A 19,771-nucleotide genomic window follows, 5' to 3' on the forward strand; every position below is an offset into this window, starting at 1 on the left:
CAGACAAAGCTAGACAGAAATGTGCCGAATGGAGAAATACAAACGCTTATACAAGCTAGCAATTATTAGTAGTGACACCAAAAAATATCGGCAGAGCTGCCACTGGTTTGATCAGTCAGTTCAATCAGTTTTCCTCAGTTCTCATGCGTTTTCCTTCTATCGTCTGTCTTGCAGCAGGTAACAAATTGAGGTTCTTATCTTACAGCTTGACTTTCATTTTTCAGCAGCACAGAAAGCTTCTCGTCATCATAATACTCAGTTTTAATTACTCTAAATATTGGCCTCAGGGGAATGCAATAAATGTCTATTTGGATGTCTGACTGGTGGTGGTAACAGTAACACACCCCTGATGATTTCTATGATTTAGTCCTCCAGCCTCGCTAACACTACCCTTTTCTCTTAAAGACGTCTTTTGTGTATTATTTCTGGTAGATTGACCGAAAAACTCATTAGAAATTGTGAGCACAGATGTGTTACTTCTTATACATGAGTTATATGTGGCTTCCAAGAAGAGTCAAGACATCATGGGATATTTTTACAGGCTCTCCCACACATTGTCAGTGTCTGTGAGAACAGAAGAGGAGTAGAATATAGAAAGAGAATGCATCAAATGCTTAATGCCCTCATCTGGTTGCAGTGCTGCAGAGTTTTAAGTGTATGGCTGGTGAATAAGTGTATGTGCAGGTTAGGCTGTGGGATCAGCTATCCAGAGAAAAGTCCTCAGAACAGTGCAGAGGTTTTTTTTGGCCGCAGCCCAGCGCAGTTTCTCCCAAGATGCATGAAGCAACTCAGCACACAGCTGTTCAAACAGAGCATGTGGCAATACACGTCTGCCAGTCCAACTAGCTTGTTAAAAATCAATTACAGTCTTATTTGTTCTAACTTGATTGGGATCTAAGTGCAGATGTTGTGTGTTTACAAGTGCATCATATGTCTCCCTAAAGAATATGCCCATTTCAGATGGCTTTTAGGGTGAATGTTGACTGAGGAAAGTTTATGAAGTTAATCTTTTAATGTCTAAATTTCACGGGTTTAGTGTTTACTCAGGGAATTTGAGTAAAAAAGAAAGTTTGTTTTTTCATACTACATCACACTGAAAATATGCTTTAGTGTGCACAAGGTTAGGGCAGAACATCAGTCAATCCCTACTTTTTTTAATGTGCTTGTTCAACGGTCTTACGATTAAACGTCCCCCCCTCCCCCGCCCAGGTGCGCAAAGAGTACGGCAAATGTCTGCGCACTCACTGCTGCAGCGGCAAGAGCGTGGAGACATCCATCTCGTCCTCCAGTAAGACCACCACCTCGAGGACCCCGGGCCGCTACTCCACAGGCTCACAGGTGAGCTTACCTGCCTGCACACCTGGACGCTACAGCACAGCAGACTCTCAGGTGAGGCCAGAGCACGCCTTACGGGCTTTGGGGTTATCGCTACAAACGTTCAACTTGTTTGATTATTTATTATGGGAATATTTGATCCCTGAAAAATACATGCATCATCGAATTGAATGCCACAAATTTTTTGTTTGCAGACATACAGTGTAGATTCTATTTACTCATTTATTTAGTGAGCTGAAAGTTAGATATCCCAAACCCCGACTAACATGGGTACTGCTGCTGACATTCAAGTATACTAAGTGAGAATGACACTGACGCTTTATTATTATTATCATTATTCCCTGCCTGTTTCTTTCGTGTTTCTTTACTGCCTTCCCTGCACTAATTTGCCTTTCTTTTGCACATCATATTCCATATTTTCTTACCATATTTCTTTGTCCCCCCCACCATGTTCTAAACCCTTCCTTTCCATCCCTTTTCCCCATCATTATCCCTACCTACCTCCATCCTTTTGCCTTTGCCCATACTTTCTTTACCCTTTTCCCTGTCTCCTTCTCTCTTGCTTCTTTTCTCCTGCATATAGAGTCGCATCAGGAGGATGTGGAACGACACTGTGAGGAAACAGGAGTCCTCCTTCATCACTGGAGACATCAACAGCTCCGCTACGCTCAACCGAGGTAACCATTGGATACCTATCATTTGCGTCCACATCACTGTCACCATATCTACTGTGTTAATAGCAGGTTGCGCAGGCAGCATACGCTGTCATTTAGGAACACAGAGGAAGTGCAGTCTGCTGATAGTTGTGTCGTAATCTTGAAGAGTGGATGTTTAGGAGACTGAAATTTGTTAAGATGACTTACTTTTTAATCTCGTTTCAAAGGGTGACTTAAGAGGAAGCAGAGGCAGACTTGTCAGAAGTGAATCATCTGTCAGCTCTCTTAAGGTCCCACAAGAAGCATTTCAGATAGGTCGAGGTCTGGATTTTGACTGGACCATTGCAGCACCTTGATTCTTTTCTTTTTCAGCTATCCTGTTGTAGATTTGCTGCCATGTTTGGGTTTAATGTTCTGTTTCATGACCCAGTTTCAGCCAAGCTTTAGCTGTCAGACAGATGGCTGCACATTTACCTCTCGAATACTTTGGTATACAGAGGAGTTCATTGTCGATTCGGTGACTGCAAGGTGTGCACTTGCCAGGACGTCCACTCCTGGGAAGATTTACAACTGTCTTGAATATTTTCCACTTGTGAATAATCTTTCCCAGTGTAGATTGGTGGACTTTAAATTGTTTGGAAACAGTCTTATAACCCTTCCCAGGTTCAAGGGCAGCAACAATTGCTTCTCTAAGATCATTCCCGATGTCTTTATCTGAATGCTCCAGAGCAGCAAACTGCCCAAATTTCCGTTTTGATGGAGACGTTCACACCTGATGAGCCTTTGATTAGCAGCATCTGGCTGCTACTTACCTTCTTAATTCCTATGGAAGCTGTTTGAGTTTACTTAGTTTTTCACACATTATTTCTTTTCACTTTGGCTCATATTTAGTTAAATCTGCAATGACAGTTCATTTCACGTGTAGCTGATAATCTGAGTTTAGAGTTGCCTAATTTTAAGACCTGATAGGAATTAGAGGATTCTTCACGCTGGTTGGGATATGTAAAACCTTTGAACTGAAAGAGGGCCTGCTTTCCTATTCCTTTGACTGTAACTTAATGCTGAATAGCTTACACCACGACACACTAATAGAATTGTACAGTAGAATTTTGAGCTTAGTTCAATGCTTTTCTATTAATTTCATAACTGTCTTTTTACTTCGCTCCAGAGTAAGGCACTGTAATGGACTGTAGGAACAGAATCCAGAAGTATGACTGTGTGAGGGCTATTGTAATGAGGGTGTGGATACCCAAATGATCAGACAGTTTGACACACACACACACACACACACACACACTGGAATGTGTGCTGCCATTTGTTAGTTTCTAAGCTGAGAGGTGGCCCTCGCTTCCTTCAGGCCACTAATAAGCTGTTAGCATGACAGATTGATACTAAAGCAGGCACGGTGTATGTCAGCACTTGAATTATCACGCACTTAGTGAGGCAGGGCTTAAGAAACTCACACCTCTTTCCTCCCCCCGGACTTTTATAGTGTGTTGAACAGCGAGTAGATTTTCAAATGACTAGATACTGTGACATATTGAGTGAAAGTGGAATTACATTAAATGAATGCAATCAATTCAATTACTATTTTTTTTTAAAACGTGGTGTTAAAAATGTCCGCTGTCCTCTGCTGTCTCTCAAACGACACCATTTCCTCTTCTGAGAAATAGTTCTGTGGAACAACAGCAATGACGATAACATCAGTTGACACTGAGAGACGAGCAAATTTTTCCAGTCAAACACACTTGAGTAATGGCGGCAGCCGCTGACAATGACAGAATAAGACCTAAAGAAGGTAGTCATATTACTGGGGTGATATGGAAATGTGTGTCAAACACACATTGAAGAACTACACAACATATTGATTATATTGTCGAAAAAAAAATTGACACTCTGTCATAAACCATTTGTTTAGCTTGTCTCATTGTGGCATCAGTCACACAGACTCGCAGTCAGGTTGTTGAACCATTTTTTCAGACAGAACATTTTTCTGATGGTCTTTTTGAGCTCATCAGCTGTGACAGCTGTAATCCTGGGCTGTTCGACGGCTCCTTCGGTTCATTTCCGCAGGAAAGACATCAGCGTGCGTTAGAAACTTGATTTCAGGCATCGGGAGTCCATTTCCTTTAGTAGCAGCTTAACATCTTGCACAAACCTTCAGAAACCGCGTAGGTTAACTGTATTTAAAAATCACGCCGCAAATCGAAATGCAATGAAAACACTAATTGGCCAATGAACTCTTAAGGTAGATGGTAGCCTTGTCATGTCACATGACCGACGTACTTGTCAGTCACAGCACATAGCATTCAGCATTCACATTACACTGGCTGACTTGTTATTTCCATTTTATGCTGCTTTCTAATTCTACTGAATTGTATTTCTAAGATAAATGTTCTGCCTGTGAAAAAAGGTCTTATTACCTAATTTTCCATGCAATTATAACATAATAATACATTCAGTTCATATAGCGCTTTTCTAAACAAATGTTATAAAGTATTTCACAGAGCGACAGATAAAAAAAATGAAGCCACATAAAAACAACCGAAAACAAAGCAACACTATAATATATGATAACACTGTAGTGCAGCCATCCAATCAATTAAAAAAGAAACAATCTGGTAAAAACAGGAAAGGCTTCCTGTTAAAAGTATATTTTAAGAAGAGATTATGTGCCCAGGAAACATGTTGAGAAGGTAATGCGTGTGTGTGTGTGTGTGTGTGCCCTGCAGTGATGTGGTAAAAACAAAAATCTGGCCTGTCTGTCAGAAAGCTCTCCTATAAACCAGGAAACCACTGAGAAAACAAAACAATGCTATCTGTTCTAAATACTTCATTTTACTGACATTTTTTGCTTGATTCCAATACTTTAGGGATCACACACCTACAAGATGTAGTGATGACCACACACACACACTTTTTTTCTAAAAAACAACTGATTTATGTAATTTATATGTCTACATGTTAGGTCATTTTCCTGTTTTAGCATGTGTCACACTGAGGTGAGTCTCAGCCTCTAGTATTGTCCTTCCACTGTTAGCAGCATAGGTCTGTGATAATAGGCTTAAATTAGCTCAAATGATAAGATCCAGAGTTAGCAAGGTGGATGATGCAAATTTGATCCTTCCACGTGGTAATAATTGGTCCTTCCATGAGAATATGGACAAAGAAACACGCTGTACCAGTCGACAGTTTGAACTACTCAGTACTACATGTAAAGTATAGCTGTGGTAACAACATATTCCTACTGTACTTACTTCCAGGTCTTGAAGTTTTAAAAAAATTGTAACATTTTTTAACCCTGCCATGATCCAACATTAATTTGATTAGATTTTTTAAAATGAATTTTGCATTGGAGAAACACAATAACCAAAACACGCAATGCATTGCTCACCAGTAATTGACTAAACAACAGATTTGTGCATCATAAATGAATGTTTTACTTGTTTCCTTTCCAAATTTGGTCAACCTGCCAACAGTACATGTATGTTGTCACTTTTTATCAGTAGCATTTGTTTGCGTTTGTATTGTATTGTTACATCATAGAATTATTTGCAAAAAAATAAAGGAAAAAAAAAAAGCTGCCAGCTCATAGGTTAAAGAGAGTAAATTAATCTAATATTCTTTAAATTAGTACCTTATCAAAATAAGTGACAGCGGTCTTTCTAATATGAGATTCAGTTTGATATACAAAGAAAGAACAGAATTACACGTCTGATGCCGACAACCTGTGTATGAAACCACTGAGATGTTTTAGTGCCTCAGTTTGGCCTCCATGTTTTGATTCTGTAGGACACACGTAGGGTTAGGGGTCGTGTGCTGTTTGGGACACAGTAGAGTACAGCATGAGGTGAAGTGGATTAGACCTGTCATGGTCATTTGTCTTCAGATTTTTGTCTTAATGTGATCTTTCTCCTAGCAGGGGCGAGAAAATGTACTCTTTTTTTTTTGTGGCTCTTTTGTGCATCAACTATCCTGTAGTCATGCCTCTCTGCTCAAGCGTATAGAACTGCAGCACAGCCTGCTCTGAGCTGCGCTCATTGTCTCTGCCTTCCGTCCCCTTCCTCAGCCTGTACACAGTGACTACAAGAATGACTTGTCAAGCTTTTTCTCGGCTTTCTCCCTAAACTGTGTTTGCTTGTTTGACTCACTTGTCCTCTTCTCTCCCTCTTTCTTCCACACACTCGCTCTCCATCTCACTCTCCTTTCCTCTTTCTTTTTTTTTAAAATTCTTGCTTACTTCCACTCTGCGACGGCTACACGCTCCCTCCTGTTACCTCTATCTCCACTCTGCTTCTTTTTACTCTCGAGTGCTTCTCTCTTTTTCTCTCTTGACTTGGCTGTTCCTTTTCCTTTCTCCTCCTCTCTCGCCCCCGGCTGTCACTCTTCCTCTCTCTTTCTCTATCTGCCTGTACCAGGAGCCATGGCTAATCATCTTATAACTAATGCTCTCCTTCGTCCCCATGGTACTAACAACCCTTATAACACTCTCCTGGGGGACTCGGCAGTCTATAACAACCCAGCCGTGGGCATGTACAACACCCAAGGTGTGCCTGATGTTCCTATTATGAACGTTGTAAAAAGTTAGCTTGTAGTTTTTTTATTAGATTTGTTTTGCATGGGTATTTCATCTTAAAATGTTCACTCCTCTGATGAACCTTTATTACAGTTCCCAAGTGAGGTGAATCACATTCCAAGATGCATGGATAGAAAAATTTGTGTGTTTGTGTGCATGCTATTGGTTGCAGGCTGAAGATGTCTTTTATAAGCTACTTGGGAGCCATTTAGTTTTTATTCCGTTTTATTCATGTCATTTAATTTGCGTCATTCATAATTTTGCTTTGTGAGTGAGACTTTGGGTTTGTGTTGTTCATGAACTCGTGTTTTAAGTGGCATTTGTGAGGTATGCTTTTATGTTTTCATCTGTGTTAAAGAAAAGAGAAACCATATGATAGCAGTTAGTAAGCAATATATATACATATATATATACATATATATATATATATATGTATATATATATATATATATATATATATATATATATATATATATGTATATATATATATAAATTCCCACACCGATCAACCATAAGGCAACACCCACTACAAGGCAACAGCGCTCCTCTACAGTAGCAGCCTCCCCAAGCAGGACAGCAGAGGCATCTGCAAAAACTGCTAAAGAAGGGCTCAAAGAGCATGACTTCAAGTCTCAGGCTTTAATCCGACTTCCAAACTCACCAGATTCCTATCTGATGGGATCTGATGGCATCTCTGGAAAAGCAAGCCCAATCCACAAAAGATTCCCCCCCCTCACAACCCACAGGGCCCAAAGGATTTGTTGCTAACGCCCCACTAGCAAACACTTCAGGAAAACCCTTAAATGGTCTTAGTCCACGTCCTGACTTGTCAGAGCTGTGGAGGACCAACATGAGGAGAACCTACTCGGTGTTAGGTGGCCGGTCATAATGTTATGGCTGATTGGTGTATTTATAAACTTTACATGTATGTATAGTATGGTACTGATTTTGATTTGTTGCTGTGAAGTTGGTGAGCTGTGTAGGAACTCACCTGTGTGTCTTTTCTCTTTCTCCTCCGTCACGCTGTCCATCAGCGCCATACCGAGACACAAGTAAGAGCTAAACTGATTAAATTCATTCTTAACTCCTTCATCAACATCAACTTATTTTTTTTATCTTCCTTGCTTTTAAAGAAGCCTAACCAATTTTCTCAGTAAGTCTTTTTCAGTCCACCAAATGACTGGAGAAAATGAGCTGTGCTGTTGTATTGCTTAGTTTGGCACCATTTTAGATTCCTTCCCTAGAGAAGCTACTTTCACATTTAAGTCATATTTGAGATGTAACACATTTGACCTTAAAGTTACATGGTTAAAGTTATGATAATTCCTTTTGAGATTAATTAAGTATTTTTTCTTTCTTTTGTTTAATTTAATTTCAAAGTTCCTTGCAATATAATTACTGTAATTGGCGTATCGAAAACATTTTAACTATTTCAATTATTATTATCTACTTTTTATATTGCTGAAGTTTATGTTGTAACTGAGAAAATGAAGTACTCCTGAAGCCTCTCCTAAATAAATTATGGATGCATTTTTCCTCCACTTTTTCTCCCAAAAAATGATCATCTGCTTTTTAAATCCTCAACTCACGGCACATACTGTGATGTGAAGCAATAATTCAAATATTTTCCCTGAGAAATCATCATGTGGTTTATGGAAAAATCCTGATGATTCTTTTCTTTATTTTTTTTTTCCCCTCAGAGGGCATCCTGAACAACGCAAGAGACTCCAGTGTAATGGATACACTCCCTCTTAATGGCAACCATGCAAACAACTACAGCATGGCCAGCAGCGAGTACTTGAGTGACTGCGTTCAGATTCTAGATCGCAGCAGCGGCTATGGCACCCACAGCAACCACAAGGAGACAACCTTGGAGAAGAAGATCCTGAAAGAGCTGACCTCCAACTACATCCCACCTTACCTCAACAATCACGAGAGAGCCACAACAGAGCGCAGTCACAACCTGATGAACAAGCTGGTCAACAGCAGTATGGCCAACGGAGGTGACTTGTGGTTTAATTTCATTTCTAAGATTGACAATCACATGGAAAGGCTTTTTGTCTGGATACGCTGCTTTATAATCTAACTATAAAGATCTGAACTTGACAAATAGGGACAACAAAACATGTATTGGACTTTTTAGCCAGTTAGAAAACACAACCAATTAGATCAAAGAATCCAACATCCTACATAAATTCGAGTCTGTAAATACACTCCCCTTTAGATGTCCACATGGACAACTACAACCATGCAAACACACAGCAGTTTATTATCTATTATCTCAACTTGTGATGCTCTTGGAGGATGCAGTCCATACATGCGCAATCAATCGCCATCTATAGGTTTATTGTTGTGTGATTGAACATCGACAAAAAATTTAAATGTACACAGATGTTTGCACCCTACAAAGATCCCTGACCAAGACATGTGTCCCAATCCCAAGGTAGCCCTGAGGAAGGGCACCAAACTACTGACATTTACATAATTAAGTCTACTGAGACCAGAGCAGATTAGACTAGCACGAATACACAATTAGGAAGCAATATAAGCAACATTTTCATAAAGCATACTAAATTATGTGCAGCCAGCAATCAACAACTGGTAGAGATCATATATGCACAAAAACACAAAAAGGAAGTACTGGTAGTATTCGTCTCAAAGTGTGTAACACATAACCAAATGGGTGGAAATAACCCCTTTACTTTTGTTCATTTTATATTTTCTGACAGACTCGCCTGGCTTTGTGTTTTTACTGTAAAGTCCCGCTTTAATCGTCTGTTCTACGACATTTGTTAATTCAACCACTGTGGTGACACCAGCTGAGTACCAGTGCTGGTGTTAGTGTGGAACCTGCTGTTTATTTTTGGACTGGCCGCTTCCTCCCCCCACACAGTTAAGAACCACCCGATTCCATGAGATTTGTGTTGGGTCCTTTGGTACCAATGGGATCCCTATCCCAGTGCAGCCCTGTATACCGAAGGAGTCAAGAGATAATCTTCTGTCTGTACTTTACTTCAAGCAATGTCTTTTGGATTCCAAGAAATTTTATGTAATACATCCACATAGTAACAGCTGCACTGTTTCTTGTTACTAGCAATGCAGAAATCTGTATAATATGCAGTGCTTTATTATTCCTGCCTATTTCTTTCAGGGAGTCTGGCTGGGGGAAGCAGCAGCAGCAGTAGCAGTGGGGTTGGTGGGTGTGTGGGCAGCAGTAAAGAAGACAACAGTCCCATGGTGCTGGACAACCCTGCAGCCTTCCCCCATGAGGAGAACCTTGGTTTGGAGATTATCAGAGAGGAGTCCAATGCGCCCCTCCTCCCTCCACGGCCTCCTCCCCCAGACAGCCACCCCCCACCACCGCCCCCTCCTCACAGCTTCTCCCGACAGCGGCGCATTCCCCAGGAGCCCAGCGAGAGCTTCTTTCCCTTGCTGACCAGCGAACACACTGACGAGCACACGCATTCACCAAACCACAGAGACTCACTCTACACGAGCATGCCAGTGCTGACGGACCTCCCAGATGGGCAGATGAATGGTTTAACAGACGGAGAGGAAGACAGCTCTGGGGAGCTACAGCCCTGCAAGAGTGCCACCGCTCCAGAGCTGGATGACGTCTATTATAAAAGCATGCCAAACTTGGGCTCCAGGAATCACCTTCACGAGCTGCAAAGCTACTACCACATGGGCCGTGGTGGCAGTGATGGATATATGGTGTCTGGGAGTAAGGAGGAGTCCGACTCATCTCCCGAGGAGCCACCTGTGGACCCTTCTCACCTGGTTACCAGTCTATAGAGCCATTGAGACTTCTATCCCTCCTGAGCCCAAAATGAACCCTTTCAAAGTTCCAATTAAAACATTCTGTGTTGTTGACTGACAGAGTGAGCTGGCCCGTCCCTGGATTGATACACTGTGCGTGACTTTGACAATGGTTCATGACGACATGGTTGAGATATCACTGGTCAAATGAAAGGGGGGACTGATTGTATTGTCATAAATGGTGCAGACTGTGAGGGCGGCTCTTAAAGACACTTTGTAAGCATCAAACAGGAATGGAGTTTTAACTTGGAACAGGAACAGGACGGGGAGAGATTGTGCTTTTCTGAAATTCCAATTACTTTAATGTGGAATCTTGGACTGACCATAGCCCTGCAAGATCCCAATATGGACTTCTAGCAGATCCTAGCATATAGTCTCCACCACCACTACAAGGGCGAGGTTCCTGACCCTGGTTAATGGAGCTGCCTGTCTGTCTGTATGTGCGTCTCTGTCTAACTCTTAAAGACACCAACTTGGATAATATTTTCACCTATGAAGGGTAGAGCAGGATATTCAACTCTGGTGTTCACAATATAAACTGGGCCCCAAAGAAGCACCGCATACCTGCCAATTATGTGAAGGATGTATGATATATGCCCTCACTACCAATGAAAAAAAAAGAAAAGAAAAAAAAACTATAACATTTGGGATATCGAACAATACCCATGTAACGCCGATGTTCTGAACCCTTTTCCTGTTCGTATCTGCTAAACTGGAGTTGTGTCTGGGCTGGTGTAACATTCCTGCAAGTTGTAGTGACTACGGCTAACTGTGTATTTCACTGAAAACAAAGAAGGAAGATTACATTACATCTGACTGAAATGAAGAAAAAAAAAAAGAATGATTCTGTTTTTTCTCCTTTCTTCTGTAAAAGTTTTCAGTTTTCAAAGGACTATGAGGAAATCAGAAACTGTTTCTATGTATTGTACAGAATACAGATACAGATACAAATGTTGCATATGACTGAGGCTTTTTATTTTTGAACTTTCATTTGCAAACCTTTTGTCTGGGGGACTGTTTCTGAAATGTCACAATATTTCCTGGTCGGGTACCGACCATAGAAAGAGCAAGGAACAATCTTTCATGTCATTTTTTTTTTTTTTTCTTAAATACAGCTAAGCACTCTTTAATTAATATGCATATACCCTACACACACAACACTCTGGTCTTTTTTATAGCAGCACCACTGTCACATTTTGCAAATCAGTTGTTACTATATACTTTACCACTGTGTAGATTTAAAACTAAAGGTAAAGTGAAGTGGTTAAATGATGATCGATGTGGTAGAAAATGAAGGTGCTACGCTCCACTACGAGATATCAGACTTAGGGAATTACAGGAATTTTACGAGTGAAGTCGTCTCTGTTGCCAAATATTCAAACTGGCAGGACCTTGATGCAGTGGCTGATATCTTATTGTCAATCTCTAAGCTGTAACTATTGGAAAAAGGGAGGTTCTCATCTGTGAAATGCCATGATTCCACCATATCTGTGTACTGAACATGTGAAAACTCTGCACACAACAGCACTGTCTAATGTGGAAAGCCAATGTTTACTAATTTACAGGGGAAAAATTCTTAAGTGTATGAAGTGTAGTTTGCACATGTATTCCACAAAATCTCCCCCCATGTTCCCAAGAGAGAAATTATTTATTTATCTGTTTATTGGTTTAAAAACGGCAAAACAAGCCGGGAGGCACGAAAACTGGCTTTAGGCAGGAGTATATAAAGTGGCACTGGGTTTGTTTTTTTCTTTCTTTTCTTAAATTATTATGATCATGGTTATAATTACAATATTACTGATAATTATTTATTCTTTTTGTATGGGTTCCAAGTTGAATGATCTCATAACTAATATTTGTTGTAACAGTGAAAGTTGTTTGCCAACAAATAAATTACTGACATAGCTTTGTGGTTTTTCTGATTCTCGAGTGCTATTAGTTATTGTACTGACATTCACCTTAAAAACAGTGTTTTCATGTCAAAGATACGTTTACGGCAACTATATGTAACTGAGCAGACATTTTACAACAATCATCCTCTTTGCTTCTTCAGTAAAATCTTGCTTTTTTCAGTGAGTGTCAAAACAGCTTGTATCAGTAAAAAGCTTGTGAGTGCCTTAGCTGAGACTCTGATGCAAAACAAAATTGTATCAAACAACACATTTTGGAAGATTTCTTACCACCCTGGAGGCTTATATGCATGGATTAGTTTTCCATTTTACAATCCCAACACCAAAAAAGTTGGGATGCTGTCAAAAATGTAAACAAAAACAGAATGCAATGATTTACATATCTCAAAAGGCAATATTTAATTCATAATGGAACATAGAAAATATATCAAATGTTGAATGTGAAACATTTTACTATTTCATGAAAAACATGAGCTCATCTAGAATTTTATGGCAGCCACACAGAAGCCAGACACAGCCATGTTTATCTCTGTGTGGCATTCCCTCTTTTTTTAACAACAGTTTGTAAATGTTTGGGAACTCAGGAGACCAGTGGCTGGACCTTTGGGAGAGGAATGTTGTTGCTGCTTGTGAGTTGATGATGCACCAAATGTTTTTAGTTGGTAAAAGGTCTAGACAGCAGGCAGGGCAGTAGAGCACCCAGACTCGTGTACCACACAGCCAAGCTGTCATTGTGAATACAGTTTACAATTTAACATTTTCTTCCTGAAATATGCAAGACCTTCCCTGAAAAAGACAGCCGGCAGCATATGTTACTCCAAAACCTGTATTTACCTTTCAGCATTTAATGTGTCTGTCCAAATATGTAACTTGCTTGTGCCATAGACACTAATGCACCAATATACCATAAGAGATGCAGGATTTTGAACTGACTCATGATAGAAAGTCAGATGACCCCTCTCATCTTTTATTCTGAAGGATACTAGTTTTGATTCATCTGACCACATAGGAGTTTTCCACTTTGCCTTTGTCTATTTTAAAGGAACTTTGCCCTGTAGAGGAGGGCAGTGTTTCTGGTTCATGATAAGAGCTTTGACCTGCATTTGTGGATGGCATGAACTGTCCCTCCGTATAATTGCCACCTTAACCTGGTGGAGGGGTTGGAGTATCAGTCAGGTTCAGCCAGGTCAGGAAGCCACCTGCATGTGGGCCGTCACGCTAAAGAAGTGTCACACCACGGTGAGGTCAAGTGGGTTTTTGTCCCGTTTCCATGTCATGTCTCGTCATTTCCTGTTTTATTTTGAAAGATTAACTCTCCTCTCATTTGCTCTTGTGTGATTTTCGAATGAATGATTCCACCTGTTCCCTGTTAACCTTGTGTATAAGAGTCTGCGTCTCCCCTTCTCTTGTGCCATTGTGTCGTATTTGTCAGTCTCAACGTGCGTTCACTCTAGCCATTCCAAGTCCTTGTCACAGCCTCGATCCTTGCAACCTTAAGATTAAGATCAGATTTATTGTCATGCATACACACGAAATTTGTCCTCCGCTTTTAACCCATCCAGGTTGGCACCTGTTAACACACGCACATGCACATGCACAGGGTCACACACTCAGAGACAGATGCCAACCTGGAGCGGTGGGCAGCCACGAAGGGCCCGGGGAGCACAGAGGTACGGTGCCTTGCTCAAGGGCACCTCAGCCGTGACAAGGAGGTGGACTGACACCCCTCCAGCTATTCCCAGAGTGGGAATCGAACCGCCAACCTTCCGGTTATTGGACGACCAACTCTAACCACTGAGCCACGACTTTGCAAACAAAACAGAACATGACAAGCTTTACAAGATCCCTCCTTGCCTCTCCTGCTCTGATTCCCGTAATTGCTTCTGCTTGCCTCACCTGTACCCACTGATTGACGAACCGACAACTGAAAACTGCTAACTGGTAAAAAAAAACATGTGACCACCCAAGTGCGCCAAGAGCTCCCTAAAACCCAAGTATTTATGTGAAACGCCCATTTCCCAAACAAAAAATTAATTAAATTAATTACAAACCAATTTATCCTAAACAACTCAAATTAAACAAAAATACTAATTATCAACCAAAAACTAAGCAAATAATATAAAATGAATCTAAATTCTATGGCTTAACTAGAAATAAAGAAATAGCTCCTACAGATACCATAGTTTGCTAAGCTATAGATTAAGTTTCATAGCTCTTTTGTTTTTCCTCCAAGTGGAGTGATCCTTTGTTTCTTTAATATCTTTCATAGCATAGTGCCTCAGGATAGAATTTTAGTTTATTACGTACCATAGTGTTTTTGATTTTTTTTCCTCCGTAGCAGGAGTGATTTTGTGTTAATGATAAACTTTGATAGTCTTTTGTTTTTCCTCCTAGTAGTGGAGCAATTATTCTTTTGATATATTTCATAGCTATACCTCTTCCATTTTGGGAGAAGTATATATAGATCATTTTGATAGCCTGTGTTTGTTTCTCTCTTGGGAGAATTGAGCCTCTGCTCCTCAAATACAGCTTGCATTGGAAAACCTTATCCCTGCTTCTGCGTCCTGCGTTCCTGGGCCTGACAAGAAGGAAGCCTTTTTGGGATTGGTTGTCCGAGTGGTCACCTGAAGCAGGTGGCAGGTATCGAGTGGCTGAAAGGGCTCCAGCATTGGTGGCTGCTGAAGCTAAAAATTAGGTATGGGAAGAATTGGGGGAGACTATGGAGAAAGACTGGCAAACCATTCAACAACTCAGAAAGGGAAAGCAGGAGCCTTTCCAGGTTGTACTTGACCTGGGTGGAGAAATACTGACCCTAACTAAGGTTATTGTTTGGTAGTGTAAGGAGCACTTTAAGGATCTCCTCAATCTTGCTAGCATGTCCACCATTGAGGAATCAGAGTCTGAGGACTTGGGGCAAGACTCGTCCTTCACCTTGGCGGAAGTTGCTGAGGTAGTTAAAAAGCTCCCTGGCGGCAAAGCAACTTGGGTGAACAAGATTCCCCCTGAAAGGCTAATGGCTGTGGACATTGTGGGGCTGTCTTTGCTGACACGCCTCTTCAAAGTCACATGGAGGTCTGGGACAATGCCTGTGGAGTGCCAGACTGGGGTGGTGGGTCCCATTTTCAAGAAAAGGGACCAGAGAGTGTGTTCCAACTACAAGGGGATCACATTAATCAGCCTCCCCAGCAAAGTTTTCTCAGGGGTATTGGAGAGGAGGCTCCGACCGATTGTCGAACCTCAGATTGAGGAGAAGCAGTGTAGTTTTCGCCCAGATCATGGAACGGTGGACCAGATTTTTACCCTTGCTGATTCTGACCATCCAGTCGACATGTGTTTTGTAGAGTTGGAAAAGGCCATTGGGATTCTGCAGGGGAAGTCGAACTTGTTTAAAGTGCTTGTTGGACTCTGCCAGGGCTGCCCCTTGTCACCGATCATGGAGAGTGTCACTGGGGAGGGAGTTTGTCTCGGCTCAGCTCGGCTCGGCTCGGCTCGGCTCGCCTCGGCTCGGCAAGGCAAGGCAAGGCAAGGCAAGGCAAGGCAAGGCAAGGCAAGGCAAGGCAAGGCAAGGCAAGGCAAGGCAAGGCAAGGCATCTTTATTTATATAGCGCATTTCATACCACAGGCAACTCAATGTGCTTTACATAAAGACAAGCTTTATGCTGTTGCCTCTATTTCCCAGCCTCGGATAAATGGATGGATGGTGAACTGTGTTCACAGAGAATCATTTTTGCAAGTTCTCCTTTGCCCATGGAGTGATTTCCATGACAGATTCTTCTTTTTTAATGCAATGCATTCTGAAGGCGAAAAGATCATGATCATCCTTGATTTTTAGCCATTGCACTCAGAGATGTTTCCAGATTCTCAGAATCTCTTGATAATATTATGTACTGTAGATAATGGACTATTTAACAATTTCCCAAATCTACACTGAGTAACTGTGAAAAACTAAAATAATCCTAAACGATGTCGAAGAAAGCCAAATGAGATCAATGTAACTTGTGAAATTCAAACTAAGACACAAATGCATTTGAGTTATGGTAGTGGAAGTATAACTTTTAAACTGGTAGCAAACAAGTAATTATATATATATACATATATATATATAAGTAGATAAGGCTGTCATTTTTCAATCCACCAGCTCATTAAACTTTACTTTACTATGACACAAAGAATCTGTGTGACATTCTTCAGTTGTAGCCGACCACAGTTCAGCACGTATGATCGTCCACAGACTGCACACATCAAATGTAATGTCATAGCCAAGACCATTGAATGCTTTTATCAATTTGAAGCTGCCCATAGAAGAGGTTGTGTGTGTATTAGAAGGATGTTTGTGTGTGCAGACAGTCTTTATGATACATACTCTTAACATCTTTCATTGTTTCCAATGAAAGATGTTAGAGTTAGATTTTAGATTTCATTCTACTGGCACACAACACATGTAACAACCTTAACAAATAAACTAGATGGAGTTGAGAATGTAACAACGATAAGGACTAATAAAGGACTGATAAAAGATAAGGACTTTAAAGTTGAATTTCCTGATAGGATAATTATCTATCGCAACTTCCGCATTTGGCATTATTCTCCTAACGTGTAAATAAATGCCAAATTTTTCATTCTTCACTCTTTATCTAACAAAACGTTAAACAAAGTTCTATTAGAGCATTATCAGCTTATGTCTTTCTTGAGTTGTCTATTATAATGCAGATGAGGGACTGTTGTTAAAAGCAAAAAAGAAAAGGAAAAGGATTATAAAAGCACACCAGAAGATTTTCATGTTTGTTTTTCCACTTTTGTACAGTCAAATTTTTGTACAAAATTGACATGATTTCAAATTCTTACTTCCCATTTCTGAGGTACACTGAATGCAGTATAATGTCTGTGACAAGAAGAGTCAGTAACTACCGGCATGAATGAAAAGGAGCCAGACAACACTTTAGACAGAGTAAAGTAAAGTAAGTAAAGTAAAATTTATTTGTATAGTGCTTTTCACAGATAAAATCACAAAGTGCTTCACAGAGAAAAGGGCAGGATCAACAGCAGCATCAATGTTTAAAAAAAAAACAAAGCAAAACAAACAAACAAAAAAAAAAACAGTAGTTCTGACTAGTTTTAAAACAGCAAGTTATTCCTCATCCATGGCCTCATTTGAGTCAAGTGTTTGAAGTTGCCAGCTATAAGAAAAAAAATCTTCACAAATTAAGTCAGAAAGGTGATCATCGAATGATAATATGTTATAAGGTTGAGTTGGCTTTACATTGAAACGACGAGTGGAATTAATTTTAAAAGGGTTCCTTTTTACGGTTATAAAAATGAATATTATAAATAATACCAGTACTTATACTTTTATCGAAGTATATTTTTACCAAAGTTTAAGTGCTTCTATTTGAGTAAAGATAGCGTGTCCTTTTTCAACCTCTGTGAGGGATGGAAGACTGTCTTTGATGTACTCTGCCAGAGTACATCAAAGTAGTTGATGTACTACTGTAGTAGGCTATGTGAATTTGTGCTCAAAAAGATCTGTCCAGTATCATGCCAAAGCATTTAATACAGATATCAATCCACTGTGGGATAACATATCATTTTCATGTTTTACTTCACCACAGTGTGAAATACAGGCAACACAAACACATGATCCAGACATAACCACAAATTTGCTAGACTTACTAGATTGACATCTTGGCTGCCATGGTTACTGGAAAAAGAGCAGCATCAACCAGATCATCACCTGGACACAGCAGGACAGGTAAGAAAGCATTACAGGAAGGGAATATTTACAGCAAGACATGGCTACAGAAACAACTCAAACACCTTGCTAATAAGCTATTATACTATATGGGTAGATGGAGACTGCAGACAGAGAAGTAGCAGTGAAGGAGGGACTGCAGTGCTTATTAATAACAGGTAGCGTAATCCTGGAGAAGAGCCATCTCTGCACCCCAGATGTTGAACTGTTAGCTGTGAGTTCCTGTCCATGTTGTCTGTTGACGAAGTTCACCTGTGTTACCTGTGAACACAACAACTTCATCCATTCATAATGAATTTAGAAGATTTCTACCACACTTCTTTCTGCTACTCTTTAACTTTCTAAGTGTTTGTTTGCTGATTTTTATCCTATTTAATTTTGTTATCTATCTACAACAATAGCATGTCTTTGATCATTATTTATACTGCAGCAATACAACTTCCCTTTGCAGATTAAGCAGTAAATATGAATAAAGTACTGAACTGAGCCGACTTAAACTGAATTGATTAAAAGGTCAAATTCAAACATTTTTTAAAAATAATGCACAAAGAATCTTCAAATTAACTGTTACTTCAAACAATCAACCAATCTGAATGAACTTGAATAATAACAGTTAAAAAAGATAAAAAATAAAATCAAATTGAATATAATAAAAGCATCAAATACTGTTTAATAACCATTTAAAAACATTTGGAAACTTATTGAATGAATGCAATATATCAAAAATGGAATTTTAATATCACTTCACTTCACATCATACTTCAAACAAAACATTCCCTTTGGACAAAGTAAACTTAGATAAACACAAGTTTCAAACAATACTTTTAAAATTGAACGTATATAGTAGATGCATAAGTGAAATATCAAACAGGCTGTGATGGACTGGCGCCCTGTCCAGGGTGTACCCCGCCTCTCACTCATTGACTGCTGGGATAGGCTCCAGCCCCCCCCTGCGACCCGACCAATGGATTCAGCGGGTATAGAAAATGGATGAAACTAAAAAGGTTAGCTTTTGAATTACAAACTAATGTTATAGTACACAGTGTAACGTGCGGCAGCAGAGAAATACTTAGTGTAATTATGAAAAGTGTGATGATACAAAAGTCCTTCTGTTAGCTGTGTGATACGTAGAAAGTGATACATAGTGGGGAACTGGGAGGTTATTTTCAGGAAGTTAAAGCAAGAGGCGAAAAGAAAAAGAGCAAAGAGGACGGCTCCACAGCTTTGGATATCTTCAGGTTTGTTGCAAAAAAATATTCTTTCATGTCTACATGAGGCCAATATGGGAATAATCCATCAGCTATTATCTCAGTGTCTCAAGGGAGATGCTAAATCCTCACAGCAAGCCTTTCAGGACTTCCTGTATAGCCAGCAGATATCCGGATGATGGATATTTGGGCCAAGATTGTTAATGCCTCTTATGCTCTCAACATGGATTGTTTACCTGCATGCAGTGAAAGCCTGCTCCAATGGGATTAATCAATACTCCTCGAACAGCAAACTGATTTTAAATGAACTGCAAATGAAAACCATAAAGTATGAGCCCAAAAATGATGTCAGTTTTTGGTTGCAAATCCAATTTTTTCAACCTGTGAAATAAATTTGCCAGAATTTTTTTATCATTATTTTTTTAAAGTAAAATCTTCTTTCCTTTTTTTTTTGTTTTTACAGAAACAAATATTTTCTACATTTATGTTCTATTGGACCGTTTATTCTGCCCTCGGTT

General features: G+C 40.0%; 1 protein-coding gene across 6 annotated transcripts in view; it reads left to right on the plus strand.

The window, feature by feature from the left end:
- adgrl3.1 (adhesion G protein-coupled receptor L3.1) overlaps positions 1-12,291 on the plus strand; it is a 131,635-nt gene extending 119,344 nt beyond the window's left edge. Inside the window, exons 21-26 of one of the 6 annotated variants that reach the window (XM_075462777.1) lie at positions 1,210-1,338; positions 1,919-2,012; positions 6,410-6,538; positions 7,602-7,619; positions 8,268-8,570; positions 9,719-12,291. In XM_075462777.1, the coding sequence (XP_075318892.1) occupies positions 1,210-1,338; positions 1,919-2,012; positions 6,410-6,538; positions 7,602-7,619; positions 8,268-8,570; positions 9,719-10,362 (1,317 nt within the window). In that variant the 3' untranslated portion in view covers positions 10,363-12,291. Of the gene's footprint in view, positions 1-1,209; positions 1,390-1,918; positions 2,013-6,409; positions 6,539-7,601; positions 7,620-8,267; positions 8,571-9,718 lie in introns of all 6 variants that reach the window. The other 5 variants (XM_075462772.1, XM_075462773.1, XM_075462774.1 and 2 more) reach the window with 5 other exon arrangements.
- Positions 12,292-19,771: the final 7,480 nt, after the last annotated feature.

This window comes from Odontesthes bonariensis, chromosome 4, assembly GCF_027942865.1.
Source record: "Odontesthes bonariensis isolate fOdoBon6 chromosome 4, fOdoBon6.hap1, whole genome shotgun sequence".
Taxonomy (NCBI): domain Eukaryota; kingdom Metazoa; phylum Chordata; class Actinopteri; order Atheriniformes; family Atherinopsidae; genus Odontesthes; species Odontesthes bonariensis.